Here is a 15,984-nt window from a genome sequence, read left to right as displayed (position 1 = left end):
CATTGCGGCGCATGCCCTTTGGCTACGCCTGATAAAGCATGCCAGCCTTTGCTGGCTAGAACCAAAATCTTAAGGCGCAGTCGTAACCAGGTAGCACGTGAACTCGCAGAGGCTTTTTACATTGATAAGTCAGGTGATGAATGCGTAAGCGATTCTAGTATCAATTTGTATAAGAAAGAGAAAACGTTCTTGGCATGTGCGCTTAGGCAATGATTGCATAAGAATCTATGTATATATATATACAGTAAAAGCTAGTTAATTCACTACTCGTTAATTCGAAATTTCGGATAATTCTAACTAGTTGCCGCGGTCCGTCCCACAATGTATTGAAAGCGATATGTAACACATCCCGCTAATTCACACTGAAATCCGCCCGATAATTCGAACTCCGCATCATCGTGGATGGGGAGAGTGCTAGTGTGCGGGAGCACGCTGGCGTCGCTGCGCGGGTCGCGCAGCTTTGCTTTTTCGATCAGCGGCAAGGACGATAACACCCTCGCCGCGCGCCATGTTCTTTGCGTACGAGCGTGCGAGGGTGAGCCGGCGAACGCGGCTCAATCTCGCGTGCGCAAGAGGGGAAGGTGGGGCGGAGCGCGCGCTCTCTTGTCGCGCGCGAGGCGAGGGAGGGACCGGGGGACGATCTTCGGCGGCTGAGGCAGCTGCTGCTTACGGCGCGGCCATGCGGCCGCCGCATCTTGAAAGCGATCTGCGTCGTGGCCAAAGTGCGCGCCCGCGTGGGCCTCGTCTTCAAAGCGATCTGCGATGTTTGCAGAGTGCGCGTATTGCCGGTAGCTTCATATGCGATGTGCTTTCTACGTTTCGTTCGCGTTAAAGCGAGGGCTGTACGAACGTCAATTTGCTTGCTGCTACTGCTGCGTGCCCTCACTCCAGCGTTTTTCAGCGAGTTTCCGCGGTCATCGAGCGAGATGCGTTCATGCTCACCTGTGCGCGTGTGACACAGCGCTTGTTAATTTAGTTAGTAAGCAAATGCTCACAAGTTTATACGTCCGATAAAACTATTATCCTTACTTCGTATAGCTATCTACTAATTTTCTATCGCAATCGATGCTTCGCTTTTCGCGCGAGACGGAGACTTTTTTTTTTATTCCGCCCCAGTCAGCGCGACAAACGCGCGGATGGAGCAAGAGTCATCTCGACGTCGGGCGCGTCGGACTGCGCTGGCCGCGTCCGGTTACGTTGGCTGCGCCAGAGTTTCGAAGTATAGACGTTGTTCACGGCAACGTGACGTAGCGTGTGTGCGTGTGCTCACGCCACGTCAGACTATATACGCGCCTTAACCGAGCGATTTTTTTCTCTGACTTTCATTAGTTCGAATTTTGTGTAATTCGAATTTTCATAGCATCCCCGCGGAATTCGAATTAACGAGCTTTTACTGTATTCATGTTCTTTCTGAATAAAATCAGTCGCGAGTTTGCGCCCGTCCATGTCATTACTCGTCCGTGTCTTTCTTTAGCGCAGTTCCCTTCCTTAAGTATTTCCGTATGCCGCGTTAGATCACGGCAATCTCGACACAGCATATAAAGCAAACACCACTACGCCGTCACGCCAGCACCAGTTGCACAAACGAAAAACGTGGCCTACTTGCAGCGTCGTGCACGAAGAAAGAAACAATTCAACTGCTGTAGCCGCTCTATTGAACCGGGCACAATCGATGATGGTGAGCGGGCATTTGCAGTAGTGCCACTTCGCGGGGCAGCAAGGAGGCTCCGTTGAAAACAAAAATGGTGTTCAGCAAGTCGAACCATGCACTGGTCAGAGTCGGTGCATGGTGCTCTCGATCGACTTGGCTCAACGAGTGTCCGAAAAATCGGATGAGAGGTTGCAAGGTGTTCGAACTTTCGGCAGTTGTTATACATTATGGTCTAGGGAGAAAATGGCGGTGCCGCGAAGCAGACTGAATAATCGAACGTCCGAATTTTTGGAGTCCGAAAAATCAGTCGGCGACTGTAATGCATGTGATGCCGCACGGGCAATTGACCAAAAAAATGACAGTGGCACCGGCATGGCATCGGATATTGCACCAGTGCTCGTGCCATGCTGTTTACACTGTAAATGCTGCATGCCTCCTCCCTGGAGGTGTGCCTCGAAAGTGCGTGATTTTCTCTGTGGCTTCCGAAATCCATGCGCACTGGTCGTTCGCTCGTCTCGAAGGACATATCGTCGTTGTGGTTGGACTGAAGCGGGACGCGCGTTGCTGTGCGCCCAGTTTGGTCGTGCTTCTGTGCTTTGGTGCATCGCATGTGCCCTCGTTTCAACGTGACCGGGTTTGAAGCATTTATTGTAACAGTGCGGCGATTTAAGAAACATTCATTATATCTGGAAGCATTTTCAATGGCAGGGTAGGAAAATCTTAAATGTACTGAAATGGGGTCGTTATAACTGATAGCATTACATCTGGGATCATTATAAGTGGGTTCAACTGTAAGTATGTAAGTAAAGAAACAACAATAAAATGGTCTACATAGGGCTAACTTTGGTTGTTTTAGGCATCACTGTTGCCAAGGGTTTGCAGAAAGTTTTTTTCAATGGTGTGCTCGTACTTTACTTTTGCCTTGCAGAGTTTGTTGGCTGCATGGAGCAGCTCTTCGATGAGAACATCCTCATTGGCTCAGGCTGGACAGCGTACGAGTCGCTGCGGTAAGTGCAATGGCCACCAATATTTTTTGTGTCTTTGTGTCTTTTCTGGCTTGCCAAAGCTTCTCTCATAGTAAGAGGCTGTTTTGGCATCATAAGCAGGTAATTTACTGACGATGTCTTTTCATCTCTAGTGCCCTTTCAAAGTGATGCACAGCTGAGGGGAAATGCTTGTTGGGCAGCTGTCTGGCAACTGGTTTGTGAATGCTGACACGAGTCTCAAACGGGTGTCCTGGGTTATGTGCAGGCCCCTGGCGTACAGCACCCTGGCTGACCTGGTGCATCACGTCAGGCAGCACCTCCCACTGAACAACCTGTCCTCGGCGGTGGCTGTGTTCTCGCGAAACGTCCACGACGAGTCCCTGCCAGCCTCCATTCAGACCATGTCTTGCAAGCTGCTCCTGAATCTGGTCGAGTGCATCCGCACCCGGTCGGATCAAGAGAACGGAAATGTACGCAGTCTCACCTTCGCTTTCTCGCACTGATCCTTAGAAGACCAGCATAGTCATCGCCTGCATCTTTGCAGTAGTGAACAATACAGAATCGTGTCGTTGTGGCAAGTCTTAGTGTGATGCCCTATGTACCTTTTTCCCCCTACTTCTTTATTTAGTGAGCTGTGTCATTTCTGCACTGCCATAGAGTGCAGAAATATTGTGGTATTATTTCATATATTTTTCTTCTTTTCTTGCTCTTCCATCTTTCTAGATTTCCAAGAATTAATAATTTTCTAAATGCATGAAGGCATTATGTTTGTTCGCATGTATATTTGTAGTGAATAGTCGTACAGTTAAACCAAGATATAATGAAGTCTCTAAAGTTGGCACTTTGCTTTGTTACAGCGAAACATTGCTGCATCAAAATTCAGCATTTCATGCAGATAGGTACAGTTGCCGATTAATTTTGCTTACACAAAAGGAGCTGAAAATATTTCCTAATTCATCATCATCATCATCATCAGCCTGGTTATGCCCACTGCAGGGCAAAGGCCTCTCCCATACTTCTCCAACTACCCTGGTCATGTACTAATTGTGGCCATGTTGTCCCTGCAAACTTCTTAATCTCATCCGCCCACCTAACTTTCTGCCGCCCTCTGCTACGCTTTTCTTCCCTTGGAATCCATTCCGTAACTCTTAATGACCATCGGTTCTCTTCCCTCCTCATTACGTGTCCTGCCCATGCCCATTTCTTTTTCTTGATTTCAACTAAGATATCATTACCTCGCATTTGTTCCCTCACCCAATCTGCTCTTTTTTTATCCCTTAACGTTACACCTATCATTCTTCTTTCCATAGCTCGTTGCGTCGTCCTCAATTTAAGTAGAACCCTTTTCGTAAGCCTCCAGGTTTCTGCACCGTACGTGAGTACTGGTAAGACACAGCTGTTATAAACTTTTCTCTTGAGGGTTTTCTCTTGAGACACAGCTGTTATAAACTTTTCTCCTAATTATCAAGCAACAAATTCGAATGAGAAAAAAAAAATTCATTTTGTTGAACTAGAGAGTTCGCAACAAAAGACGTGCATTCGCGTCCGCTTTGTCCCTGCGGCTGACAGTGTTGTTCACACTGGAATGACACTATCGTGAAAAGCATTCGCAGTGGGGAGCGAAGGCTTTGTCTGCCTGTTGCTTGGTGCAGCAAGAGGCAGACTAGGAAGCTCGAGATTACGCAACCTCCAGCGCTAAACACGAAGGAAGACTGCACACGATGCCACAACATCTGAGCTCGCCCAGTCTTTACACTCTCGGGAGATTTCCTCTAAAACAGAGTGCACAAGTGGTGTATGTGCTCAGCTGTGGGCAGCCGCGGGCAGCCGTGGCTGCGCTAGAAAAGGAGGTGTGTGCTTGATCGTGTCACCACAAGCTCGCTCCCCTCCTTTCCTTGCTCGCGCGGGAAGACGGTGCTCATCAAGCCACCATTCTTCTTTACTCACCCTCACACGCTTTCACTCTCCCACAAAGCATACAGCAAGTGGAGCGCGACAAGATCTTATCACACTTGGACTTTACACGGAACATGATGCTGCTCCGTTTTGGCAGTGGTCGCTTTAGGTCGCCAGTGGCAAAGTGCCTGCCCATACTGCATTCGTTAGCGGGTTCAAATCTCGCTGCCGCCGGTCACCCAACAGTTTGCCGCAGTAGGCACAAGCGTGGTCCTGTCTGGCACTTGGCTTCTTCAGGGGTGATAAGCTTGGGCGAGGTGTGCGATTTGAGAGGTGCGTTCGCAGGCAGCCACATGTAGCTCGGCCATTTGACCATCTGTGTCCTTGGAAGTTCCGAGAGTTCTGAGGGATCGGCAGAATGATGCTCAGCTCACCGCAAGGTACCAATTTTCGAAGCATGCCGTGTCACGGCTGCTCGAAAGGCTCCCCCTGTGCCCCAACAACAGCGAACGTGGCCTGCCCGTACTGCTGTTGCTGCAGCATCTCATTGCTCACCTGCTCACCTGTCAAGATTTCCCACGTGTCTCCAACCTTTCTTTCGCCTACTTTCCTGCAAGTTCTCCCAGCATAAATGCTGGGAGAACCCACACATTGTATTGGGAATACCCGCACGTTGTATTGGGTCTTGACCTCAGTCGCCAATTTTTCCCACTTCTTTTTCTTTCAGGCACCACGTCAGTTCTTGTTTTCCAGGACGTCCTGGTGTTTCTGCACCAGGTTGATGAGCAAGGCACGATCCTCTTCGGAAAAGTTTACTTTCTTTTTATCCACCGAAAAGACGTGCTCACGCATGCGGAGCACAAAAGGAAATAGCTTAAAGATAAAAATAAAGAACGCAATCCGCACGCAGCTGCTCAAAGGATTTAAAAAAGAAGTGGAAACGCAGCACAAATCGCATTAAAAAACCAAAAACAACAAAAGAAACGAGAAACAAGATGCAGGCACAAGCACAAGGCATTCAAAGTGCTGGTTCACCAACCGCAGTGATCGCTGTGTGGAGCAGCACCATCGGCCTCATGCCGGAAGGCTAGCGTAGACATATAGTAATTTCAAGCCTGCTAGACTTTATATGCGTGAGAACGATGCCGGCGCATCATAAATATTTGATAACGCCTGCCGCTCAGATGTTTCGTGTCCTAGGTTGGCAGTGCACGAGCATGCGCTCTTATGTTTTATGTTTTACTCTCTACGCCAACGATCAGACAGTGAGCTGATTTAGCGTTTAATGCTGGTAGTACAGAGACACCGGTTTTCTTTGTTGAATTAAACCCTTTACAGTTAAACCTGGATATAACGAAGTTGACAAAAGCTCGCAATTTTTCGTTACATGCAGGTTTCGTGTGAAAGCTCGTACGAATGATGCAGAAACGAAACCAAATAGCTCAAGGTATCCGTGAAGGTGAACTCACTCCTCAAGCATTTATTTTACAGCAAAAAACTGTGTACTTTCCTCTTGCTTCTTCGGCATGAGTGAAAGCACAACACGCCGCTCCAAAGAAGCTAAATCGTGTAGCGCTCCTTCATCGTCGCGCGAGCCGACGAAACGGTGCATAACGTCCATTGCGTTCATCATCTCCTTTGCAGTAGGCACGTCACGGATCTGCCTCACAGGCACCATCATCACCGCCATCGGGATTTTGCACGCTTTCAGCTACTGCTGCATCAGACATTTCTTCTGTAGCCACGGCGGCGTTGTCGGCAAACAAAAAGTCAGTCAGTTTAACGTCGTCGGGTACACCATCGTTTGTACATAGCTCGTTCCACGCTTCGGCCACATCGGACGGAGTAGAAAGGTCTTCCTCCTCCTCCTCGTCGGCACCAGCCCGTGCGTTTTTGGCTATTCCGGCCTTCAAAAAGCAATTCGCGATAACTTCTGCCCTGACCTTTTGCCAGGAGGCAGCAAGCATCTCGACTGCTTGATAAATGTCGATCTTCATCTCCCGTTCCAGATGGATGTCAAGAAGTATCTTCAGGATTAGTCCTCGCCGGTAACAGCATTTAAAATTGTTAATGACCCCTTTGTCCAGGGGTTGTATTAGGGACGTGCAGTTGGCCGGGAAGTAATGCAGTTCGATGTTCGACAGCTGCAGGCCCTCGGCGTGGTGCGCCGAGCAATTGTCCTGCAGTAGGCAAACTTGACGGCCTTGCCGCTTGACGTTGTGGGAGATACGAGGTTCTCCTCCGTACTCTTGGGACAAAGGAACGACAACACAGTAGTGCAAACAGTCACAAGGGCATTTATTGCACCTTTCATAGATCCATGCCTGCTAGCCAGCCGAGTTGCTATCCCCAAAACATGCCGATGGGCGCGCGACAAATCTAGAAGTCCGACTCACCACGACCGCAAAGCGAGCGAATATGTTCGCCCCATGCTGGATCCCAACGCCTGGTCGTTCGCGTGTACAGTCACGCCAACGGTGTCCAAGGCGGCCACGCGAGGCGGTCTCGCAGAACCATGGATTGGCGCGCGCGCGCGGTACGTCCGGCGCTCTTCGCCGACCCGCCGGGAAAGAGAGCAAGCGCCTGTCCCTCGGCGCCCGAGTAACCCCGCCGCGACGGTGGCGCCATCTCTCACACCGCGCTTGTACCACTCCGAGCGCTGCGGGCGCCAGGCCACGCGAGCCGTGCGGGAAAAACAGCATATCAGGGGATGCGCTATGCGGGAAAACATCAGGGGAGGCGCGAGGGTCGCGCATCCCCACATTCCCCCAACCTTAAATCACTTCTTATTCCGGCGAAACATGTGACACGGTCTAACATCAACACGTGCTTCGCGAACAAGGTGGTACATGCAACAGTGGCCGCGCAGGGGAAATGTCCACACGCTGTCCATAACATGCGAGCCGACTGTCCTTGGGTACACCGCTGGCGTCCGCCGGTCACAGCAGCAGCTTTGCGACTCGACGGCACGATCCCAGGCCAGGACTCCGGAGACGACGACGCAGTAGTCGGTACGAGCAAGCGTCGCTCGCGCCGACGCGCCCTGCTGGCAAGAGCCGCCGTAGCTGTCGGTGACCGCTGGCTCCTTTGTCCGCCGCCGAGGGTTGTGAGCTGGATGCAGGAGGCCGCCGAAGTCGCTGCGCCGAACTGGCCACAGCATCACCATCGCCCGGGGTGACTCCAATGACGCTGCGTAGACTCAACACACTCGGCAAACACTACAGTAGTGCAAGGGAGAGGAATTCTGCATGCGCATCGCCCACGTGGTACGATGTTCAACTCGGCTAGTAAAAGATCGGGCAGCTACTCAGATGCTAAGTTCACGTGAACGAAGCTCGCTTTCTTGAGTCGAACGAGTAATTTCAATTCGTGCGAGGCTAAATAGAATGAGGGGAGCAAATTGCAACGCCTCAACGCCACGGTCCACCAGGTTGTGTCCCTCCACGTGCGACAGGCAGCTTCGTAAAGCCTTAGGCCTAAAGCGTCGCTACTCTGACAACAACCGGCATCCAAAAACAACTCAAAATGAGCGCAAAACAGGCAGCCGCGAGGAGACGTTAGCTCTGTTAGGTGGTCCTACTCCGCTCGGTGCACACAGCATCCGAGTTGACGGCGCCCACCGTCCCAGACGGTGTCGGAGCGCCCGGTGCCAGGCCGCAATACCAGTCAGCCCGTCGTGGCACCCGTGGCCCGCGGCCACCCGGCTCCCTGAGCCGCGACTTCATCCGAGTCAAAGAGATAGAAGAAGCTATTTACATAAGAAATTCGGACCACCCATGAGGCTTCCGTACTCACTCGCTTCAGGCTTGCCACTGCTCCGCGGGCGCTCAGCCTCGCTCTCCCAGGATGCAGACCACGTGGCTCTCGTACCGACGAATGTCATTAAAAAAAACACTTGCGAAAAGGCTTAGCATGTTGACTGACATGTTCAAACACACTACAGCCTCCGTCGCCTCGCTCAAGAAAGCACGCCGCCGACGCTAGCGATCAAAATCCACGCTAGGCCTACGCTTCGGTTCAAACAAAGGTCTCGAACGAAGCAACACTTAAAATTATCGTCCGATGCCCCAAGAGCCCCACGTTGGGCGCCAGATGTGGGAGATACGAGGTTCTCCTCCGTACTCTTGGGACAAAGGAACGACAACACAGTAGTGCAAACAGTCACAAGGGCATTTATTGCATCTTTCATAGATCCATGCCTGCTAGCCAGCCGAGTTGCTATCCCCAAAACATGCCGATGGGCGCGCGACAAATCTAGAAGTCCGACTCACCACGACCGCAAAGCGAGCGAATATGTTCGCCCCATGCTGGATCCCAACGCCTGGTCGTTCGCGTGTACAGTCACGCCAACGGTGTCCAAGGCGGCCACGCGAGACGGTCTCGCAGAACCATGGATTGGCGCGCGCGCGCGGTACGTCCGGCGCTCTTCGCCGACCCGCCGGGAAAGAGAGCAAGCGCCTGTCCCTCGGCGCCCGACTAACCCCGCCGCGACGGTGGCGCCATCTCTCACACCGCGCTTGTACCACTCCGAGCGCTGCGGGCGCCAGGCCACGCGAGCCGTGCGGGAAAAACAGCATATCAGGGGATGCGCTATGCGGGAAAACATCAGGGGAGGCGCGAGGGTCGCGCATCCCCACAACGTCCTGGTTAAATTCCTTTATAACCACTCAGAAAATATTGGCCGAGTCATCCACGCTTTGGAATTCGCCACATACTTCATTGGCATACGCTTCGTTCCCTTAAAACACCTGGGACGGGCACTTTTTCTGACAACTAGCGGGACTCGCTTGTCTGTGCCGTCGAGGTTGGCATGCAGCAGAATCGTTATGCGGAGCTTGCTCTGCTTTCCGCCGCGGCAGTCATCGGCTTTAAACGCTAGCGTGCGGCCCGGCAGCATTTGATAAAATAGAGCTGTCTCGTCGACATTGTAGACATCAGCCGCTTTGAAGCGACTCAGGATTCCAGGCAGCTTGTCAGCCACCCACGAAGCAGCAGCATCGCTGTCTGCGGAGGCAGATTCACCGCTGATTACTCTTCTGACGACACCGTACCGGCTCTTAAATCCCTGCAGCCACCGGTTGCTTGCCTTGAAATCATCATGGCCCAAGATACACGCAAAATCCTTTGCCTTCTGTTGTAAGATTGCGCTACTTATGGGTACATTTCTGGCTCGCGTGTCCAAAAACCCCGTGAACACTGCCTTGTCCACATCAGTGTATGTGGACAGCTTCAGTTTTTTTTTTCTTCGAGCTTGTTCCCGACTCCACTGCATTTCTGATGCTGTGTTCCGCACTCAAAATCGTTGATAGTGTGCTCGCTGGAATGCTGAAACGGGCGGCAATGTCCTTCTTCTTCTCGCCCGCGGAGACTGCATTTAAAATTGCGAGTTTGTCTTCAAAAGACAGAACTTTTCGTTTTCTGGCAGTAGAACTCATCACGACCAACCGACGATGCAGCTACAAGCGGAGACGCACGACTACACGCCGACAGGCAGGCCTAGCACCTCCAAAACAAGTCGGACAAACAGTACCAGAGCACAGTTGACACGCGCACACGTGCAGAACGCAGGACAACACTAAAAATGGTGAATGCAGCGCATCGTCGTTCGTCATCGTCCCTCCCCCTCTTCCTTCCCGCGCCCTGGCAATGAAAGAACTGGCTATCAGCGTTGCTTTTCAAGTGAATTTTTACACATAAGGGTGTCTAAGCCGTTGAAACAAATGAAAATCACAAAATAAGATTGCTTGTCCTCAAATCCATACGAAACAAAATAATTCTGCAAGAGAAATCAACTGCCGATACCAATGCCACCTGGTGTCACGCTAAACAAACAAAGCCTGAAAAGACTGCTACGTTAGGCATGGAGCGGCGCTAGTCACCGCCATCATCATCAGCATTGCTAACTTTGCTCGGTCGCGGCAATCCCTGGCGTTTGTGTAGCTGCTGGCTCCTTGCAGTATTAATATTCAATAATGTAGAGCATTTCTTCTGCCGAATTTTCCTTAAAAGTGCAAAAAGTAATGACCGATCAGCTTTGTGAGTTCGTTACATCAAGGCTAACCGCCGCAACGCGTTCGTTACATCAAGGTCGAAAATACATGGGCTTCAATGGGGGCAGCGTTTGGGAATTCAAAAACTTCGTTAAATCCAGGAATTTGTTACATATAGGTTCGTTACATCCAGCTTTAACTGCATAAGCAAAATAGTTCACAGCATATACACACACCGCAACTGATAATGAGCATGCACTGCGGCTTATTATGCGCATCACATTTTTGCGCCCCCAAAACATATTTCTGCCTACTGTAGTTACCGATGCACCAAAAGGCTTCCCTGACGACCTTATGTGAACGGACATGGCGTGAGTTTCACAAAGTATGTTCTGAAACATTCCGAAATTGTTCCGTAGCACGCGACAGCGAGCGATAGTATATAGACGCGCGGGAGCAAAGTAGCTCTAAAGCAAACCATGCAACTAAAGCTGAGAGAGGGAGGCGCGTGAAGAAAATTCCCTGTATTCTCACATAGTGGCAGCACATGACAGAAAAGAAAAAGCTAGGAAATTGGCGCGCTTTTTAAATGTACAGATGGCACCGTAAATATACGGCATTGACCATTTTTGGACTTGTTCGCGGCGCCGTATATTTACGTCATTGACCCTCAAAGGGTAAAGTTATGTTCTTGAATACGGCGGTTAGTGTGCTACCACTATGAATAAGCCTGGCTAGTGTAAATAACCAATGCAGCAGTCAATTCTGTCAAGATTTTCTGCCTAAAGGTAGTGCAGATGAGCTGCAGCATTACAAGGAAGCGTGTGTGTGCGTGTGTGTGTGTGTGTGTGTGCGTATGTGTGTGAGAGAGAGAGAGGGAGTCTTTTGCTTTTGTGGATAGTGACCAGCTGAACAGTCATTTATATATGGCCTAGTGCCCTAGTAAAATTTAATTGAGCATTAAGAGTTGGCAAACCCGTCGTGGTTGCTCAGTGGCTATAGTGTTGGGCTGCTGAGCACGAGGTCACGGAATCGAATCCCGGCCACGGCGGCCGCATATGGATGGGGGCGAAATGCGAAAACACCCGTGTACTTAGATTTAGGTGCACGTTAAAGAACCCCAGGTGGTCACAATTTCCGGAGTCCTTCACTGCGGCATGCCTCATAATCAGAAAGTGGTTTTGGGACGGAAAACCCCATAATTTAATTTTTAAGTGTTGGCAAGTTGGCACAGGTAACCACTGTTGCTTTAGATATTGTTTTGTTTTTCGGTTTTATGTTCTTTTTGTGAAACAAGTGCACCAATATTAAGGCGTAAAGCTGTTCTTGGGCACTTTAAGAAAATAAACAAGAAAATAAGAAAAAAAATAAGCGTTTCAGCAACTAATACCACATTTTGAGATGCAAAGCCATGCCATGTTAGGAAGTGCTTTTTCATACATTTGGCCCTTGTGCTTTTTTGGTGATGATAAATAGACTTCAGTAGTATGCTGCTTTTTTAAGATCTCTTTATTTAACTTTTTTTTACTTAGACCTCGGGTTTCTGAAGTTCAGAGTGTACTCGTAAACCTTCATTATTTTCTGTTTGTGTTTTTTGATTGTTGAGACTTTCACTTTTGTATCTCGATGTGCCAAGTTCAACTTTGTTGATTTTTCTTATGCAACATGCAGTTCTTGAGCTATTTCGATTTCCATGTTATTTGGGAGCTCCATGAATTAGTTTGGAGGTGGCCTAACCGCCAAACTGTAAGTACTAAGAAAAATATTTTTATACCAAAAGCATTTAGAATATGCGGAGTAGGAACTAAATCAAAAATGAATTTTCTAGATTAATTAGTGCCAACGTTACATTACCACATACTTTTATTGGCATAAACCTTCATTCTACTTATGGTAAAGGCGCTTTTCAGTACTGCTAATAATCACAAACAGTTTCGTCTTATCTTCTACCCCGCCCGTGGTTGCTTAGTAGCTATGGTTTTGGGCTGTTAAGCACAAGGTAGTGGGATCAAATCCTGCCCACGGCAACTGCATTTCGATGGGGGCCTTATGCAACCACACGTGTACTTAGATTTAGCTGATCAATAAAGAACTCCTGGTGGTCCAAATTAATTAACCACAAAATTAATTAATTAATGTTTCTTGTTCTCCTGCAAAAGCTTACTTTTGTAAAAAGAAAAATATATTTAATTAATGCGTAACCAGAGATCTTGCAACTCCAAAATTTGAGGAACATTTTTTTTTGTCTATTGAGTAGACATTTACTTACTGAGCTGAGAAAGTGTTGCCGTGTCCCTTTGAATAAACAGAGGCACCTGCTGGGCATTGGGGGCATTTTGCAGGGCCGTGAGCTGCTGATTCGCATGCTGGAGGTGTTTGTGCTCAAGTTCAAGACAATAGCCAAGTGTCAGCTACCTGTGCTCATGCAGAAAAGGTGAGAAGAGGGCCGGCAGGGCTCTGTGCTAGTGCAAGGAGTGAGTGAGTGAAAACTTCACTGAGCTCTAGTAATTGTGTTGTTCTGCGACTGGGCCGGATTCCTCAGGGGAGTCTTCCTCCTTGCGTTTTCCCCGGAGGTCTTCACCTGCTGCATCGTCCGTCCTCTATCGCAGTGGTCGGCTGCCCTCAGTCCAGGGCTCTGCTGGCCTCTGCTGTTCGTCGCGCACGCCACACTAGATCTAGTTGGTCTTCGCAGCGGTCGCTGGACAGCAGTTTCTGCCATTGCTCTGCACTTGGGTGTGATATGATTGGGACTACATCAGTTTGTTGACGTGCCCATGTTGTGTGGTATAATGTGGGTTCCTCATTGCACCATGCACATTTGTCCTTATATACTGTGGGGTGCATCTTACTTAGCGCGTTGAGGTTAGGGTACGACCCTGTTTTTAGTCGTCTCCATGCGAGAGCTTCTTCCCTGCTAAGGGATTTGTGCGGCAGGGGTACCGCTTCCTGCTGCCTTTGTAATTGTCTAAAATCGCTGAGTGCTCTCAGGGTGCAGGCGTGGGTTCCTCGAGGCTGTTGACGTTGGACGCTCGGTAATTAGTGTACTCTCGAGCTGTCCCGTCCACCTCTTGGTTCCCTGCCACCCCCGTGTGTCCTGGTACCCATACGAGCTTGTGTGTGATCGCTTCGTGTGGTTCTGTGCCTGTTTGTTGTTTTGTTTCACAGTCTACTGAGCACAGTCTGTGGAGTGCTCGGTGACTGATTCTGCCATGCAAGTAGTTGCGGCAGGCTGTTTGCGAGTCCGAGAGTGTTGTTAGTGACTGTCCGATCCGATAGCCCTCTGCTGACGCTAGAGCAATGGCCACTTCTTGAGCCTCGATTACCGTGCAGTCTTGTAGCGAAACGCTGGTTCTCTCTCGTAGCGCCGAGTCGACCATCGTTGCTACTGCATTCTTACTTTTCCTTTGTCTAATGTATATGGCTGCGTCCGCATACACTGTTATGTTTTGGGGAGCGTAAGTTTTCTGGAGATATTCGGCCCTTGCCTCCCTGCGACCTTTATGGAGTGCAAGGATGTTTCTTCTGGGGAAAACGTTCGTATGATCGTGGATTCTGAGCTTTTGTGGTGGCGCAATTGATGCTTTCAGGTGAGGCTTGCTGCCCTCTAATTGTGGCCATAGGGGGTCATCAGCAGAACATTAATTTGCATATGACCGAAGCATGGAAATGACACCATATAAACTGGAATATAGGCCGAGGGGTTTACAGGTCAACCCCTTACAATGAAGTGAAAAAAAAAAAAAATGAAGTGTCAAAAAATTTAAAAAATACAAAAAATTGCTGGAACATGTTTATTTTCACAACTGCATCGCTTATCCATCATGAAAGCTGCAGTCTCAATCATCCATACAGTGAAATCTCAATATACCGTATTTACTTGAATCTAGGCCAGCCCCGATTCTAAGCCGACCCCCGAAAGTTTGAAGCCAGAAAAGAACAAAAAAAAAAAACAGCTCGAATGTGCGCCGAACAAGAATGTGAGGGCAGCGTTCATAAAATAAAAACAGCATTTATTGTATATGATCATGTCGAGCTCATTCTATGTTCCTGTCTTTCTTATCGCTGTCATCTCCTCGTTGCAACTGGCTCACGCAAAAAGCATCTTCCAGTGCCCCCTCCAATGACGGACATTTTTCTCGTCGGTGCGGAAATCCCGCCCGGCTTGAAGGTTTGGCGATGCATCTGCAGCGAGCACAACTTCTTACATTGAAGCGACACTCTAGAGGCATTGCCCATTTGGTGCCATTACAATGATGCCACGGCACACGCCAATACGACACAGGTCAAAATGGCGACGTCGTTCGTGTACTTCAGTCAAGCAAATGTTTTTTTGTTTTTTTTTTTATTATTATTTCTCGCTGTGGACACTACAACTGTCTCGCTTGAGGCTCACACCTGAACTACTATTACACAATGCAAGCACAAGAACACAACGCGATACGGAAAGTGCAGGCCGTGTGGCATCTTCATGAGCATGGAGGTTACATTTTTCTGTGTACCAGCAGTGCATAACAGTAGACACTGGTACCGAGTGCAGTTTGTTATGATGCGTGCATCCAGCCTTTTCCTTTGTCTAAGCAGAGCATTGTGAGGGAACCCACAGCCTCATTGCCAGCAATTCAAATGTTTTGATGCCAGCGTTTCCCTGAACAGGGCAGGTTCTGGCCATGTGATGGGCATATGATGGAAGCATAAGGTTACCTGATGCAGTACTACTTCATGTCGGAAATGCGTCGGACACTCATGTTTCCATGCAGACACAGTCCTTTTATGTTCCATCAAGCCACCATGGAAATGTTATAGGATATTTCCAAACTTGAGTCTCGCCAAGGAGCACGACGTAATATACTAAGTAAAACTTTCAGAAAATAAGCCACAAAGGAAACCTAGTCCGCGCTAGAGGCTTGATCAGTTCTAATTATCTATGGTAGCCTGCAGTGCACTTTCACGAGATACAACGCCCATCCTTTCCATCTCCACCACGACCCATCCTGTTTTGAAGCTTGGGAGAATCTGTTACTCTTTAGGTTATCTTGACTCAGTCAGGGTCTGTACTGTACCTAGGCACAACAGCCTGACAAAAAGTTCAAATATTGTGTTGCCATGAAAAGTGCAATCGAATGGATGAATTGGTTTGGACTGGAAGTTAGAATAGTCCTACTTTCCTAGCCCTTGGTAGGCTGTTTGAGCCTGTTCACTCCATCTTGCTGAACCTGTTTACAGCCGACAGCAGGGTCCGCCGTCGGAGGCGAACAGGGAGGACAGTGCCCGTGCAAGCCTCCAGTTTTCTGCCTCCCTGGCGGACCTCAAGGAGGAGAAGGTAGGCGGGCCTTTCTTCTTTCTCCTTTGCACTGGGATCAAAAGGTATGCTATCACTGAGCTGTTGTCAACACTTTTAATGTTGCATTGCGCAGGAGTTGCCAGGAATACAGTCGAACCCACTTATAACGGTACCGGTTTT

At 49.2% G+C, this 15,984-nt stretch overlaps 1 protein-coding gene across 7 annotated transcripts in view; it reads left to right on the top strand.

Moving 5' to 3' along the window:
• Nipped-A (Transcription-associated protein Nipped-A) overlaps positions 1-15,984 on the top strand; it is a 361,163-nt gene that overhangs the window by 86,313 nt on the left and 258,866 nt on the right. For all 7 annotated transcript variants that reach the window (XM_055075904.1, XM_055075900.1, XM_055075899.1 and 4 more), the window contains 4 exons: positions 2,580-2,658; positions 2,903-3,107; positions 12,866-12,957; positions 15,747-15,843. In XM_055075904.1, the coding sequence (XP_054931879.1) occupies positions 2,580-2,658; positions 2,903-3,107; positions 12,866-12,957; positions 15,747-15,843 (473 nt within the window). The remainder of the gene's footprint in view (positions 1-2,579; positions 2,659-2,902; positions 3,108-12,865; positions 12,958-15,746; positions 15,844-15,984) is intronic.

This window comes from Dermacentor andersoni, chromosome 2, assembly GCF_023375885.2.
Source record: "Dermacentor andersoni chromosome 2, qqDerAnde1_hic_scaffold, whole genome shotgun sequence".
Lineage (NCBI taxonomy): Eukaryota > Metazoa > Arthropoda > Arachnida > Ixodida > Ixodidae > Dermacentor > Dermacentor andersoni.
The sequence above is the reverse complement of the archived record's forward strand: the minus strand, read 5'-3'. Positions and strand labels throughout refer to the sequence as shown.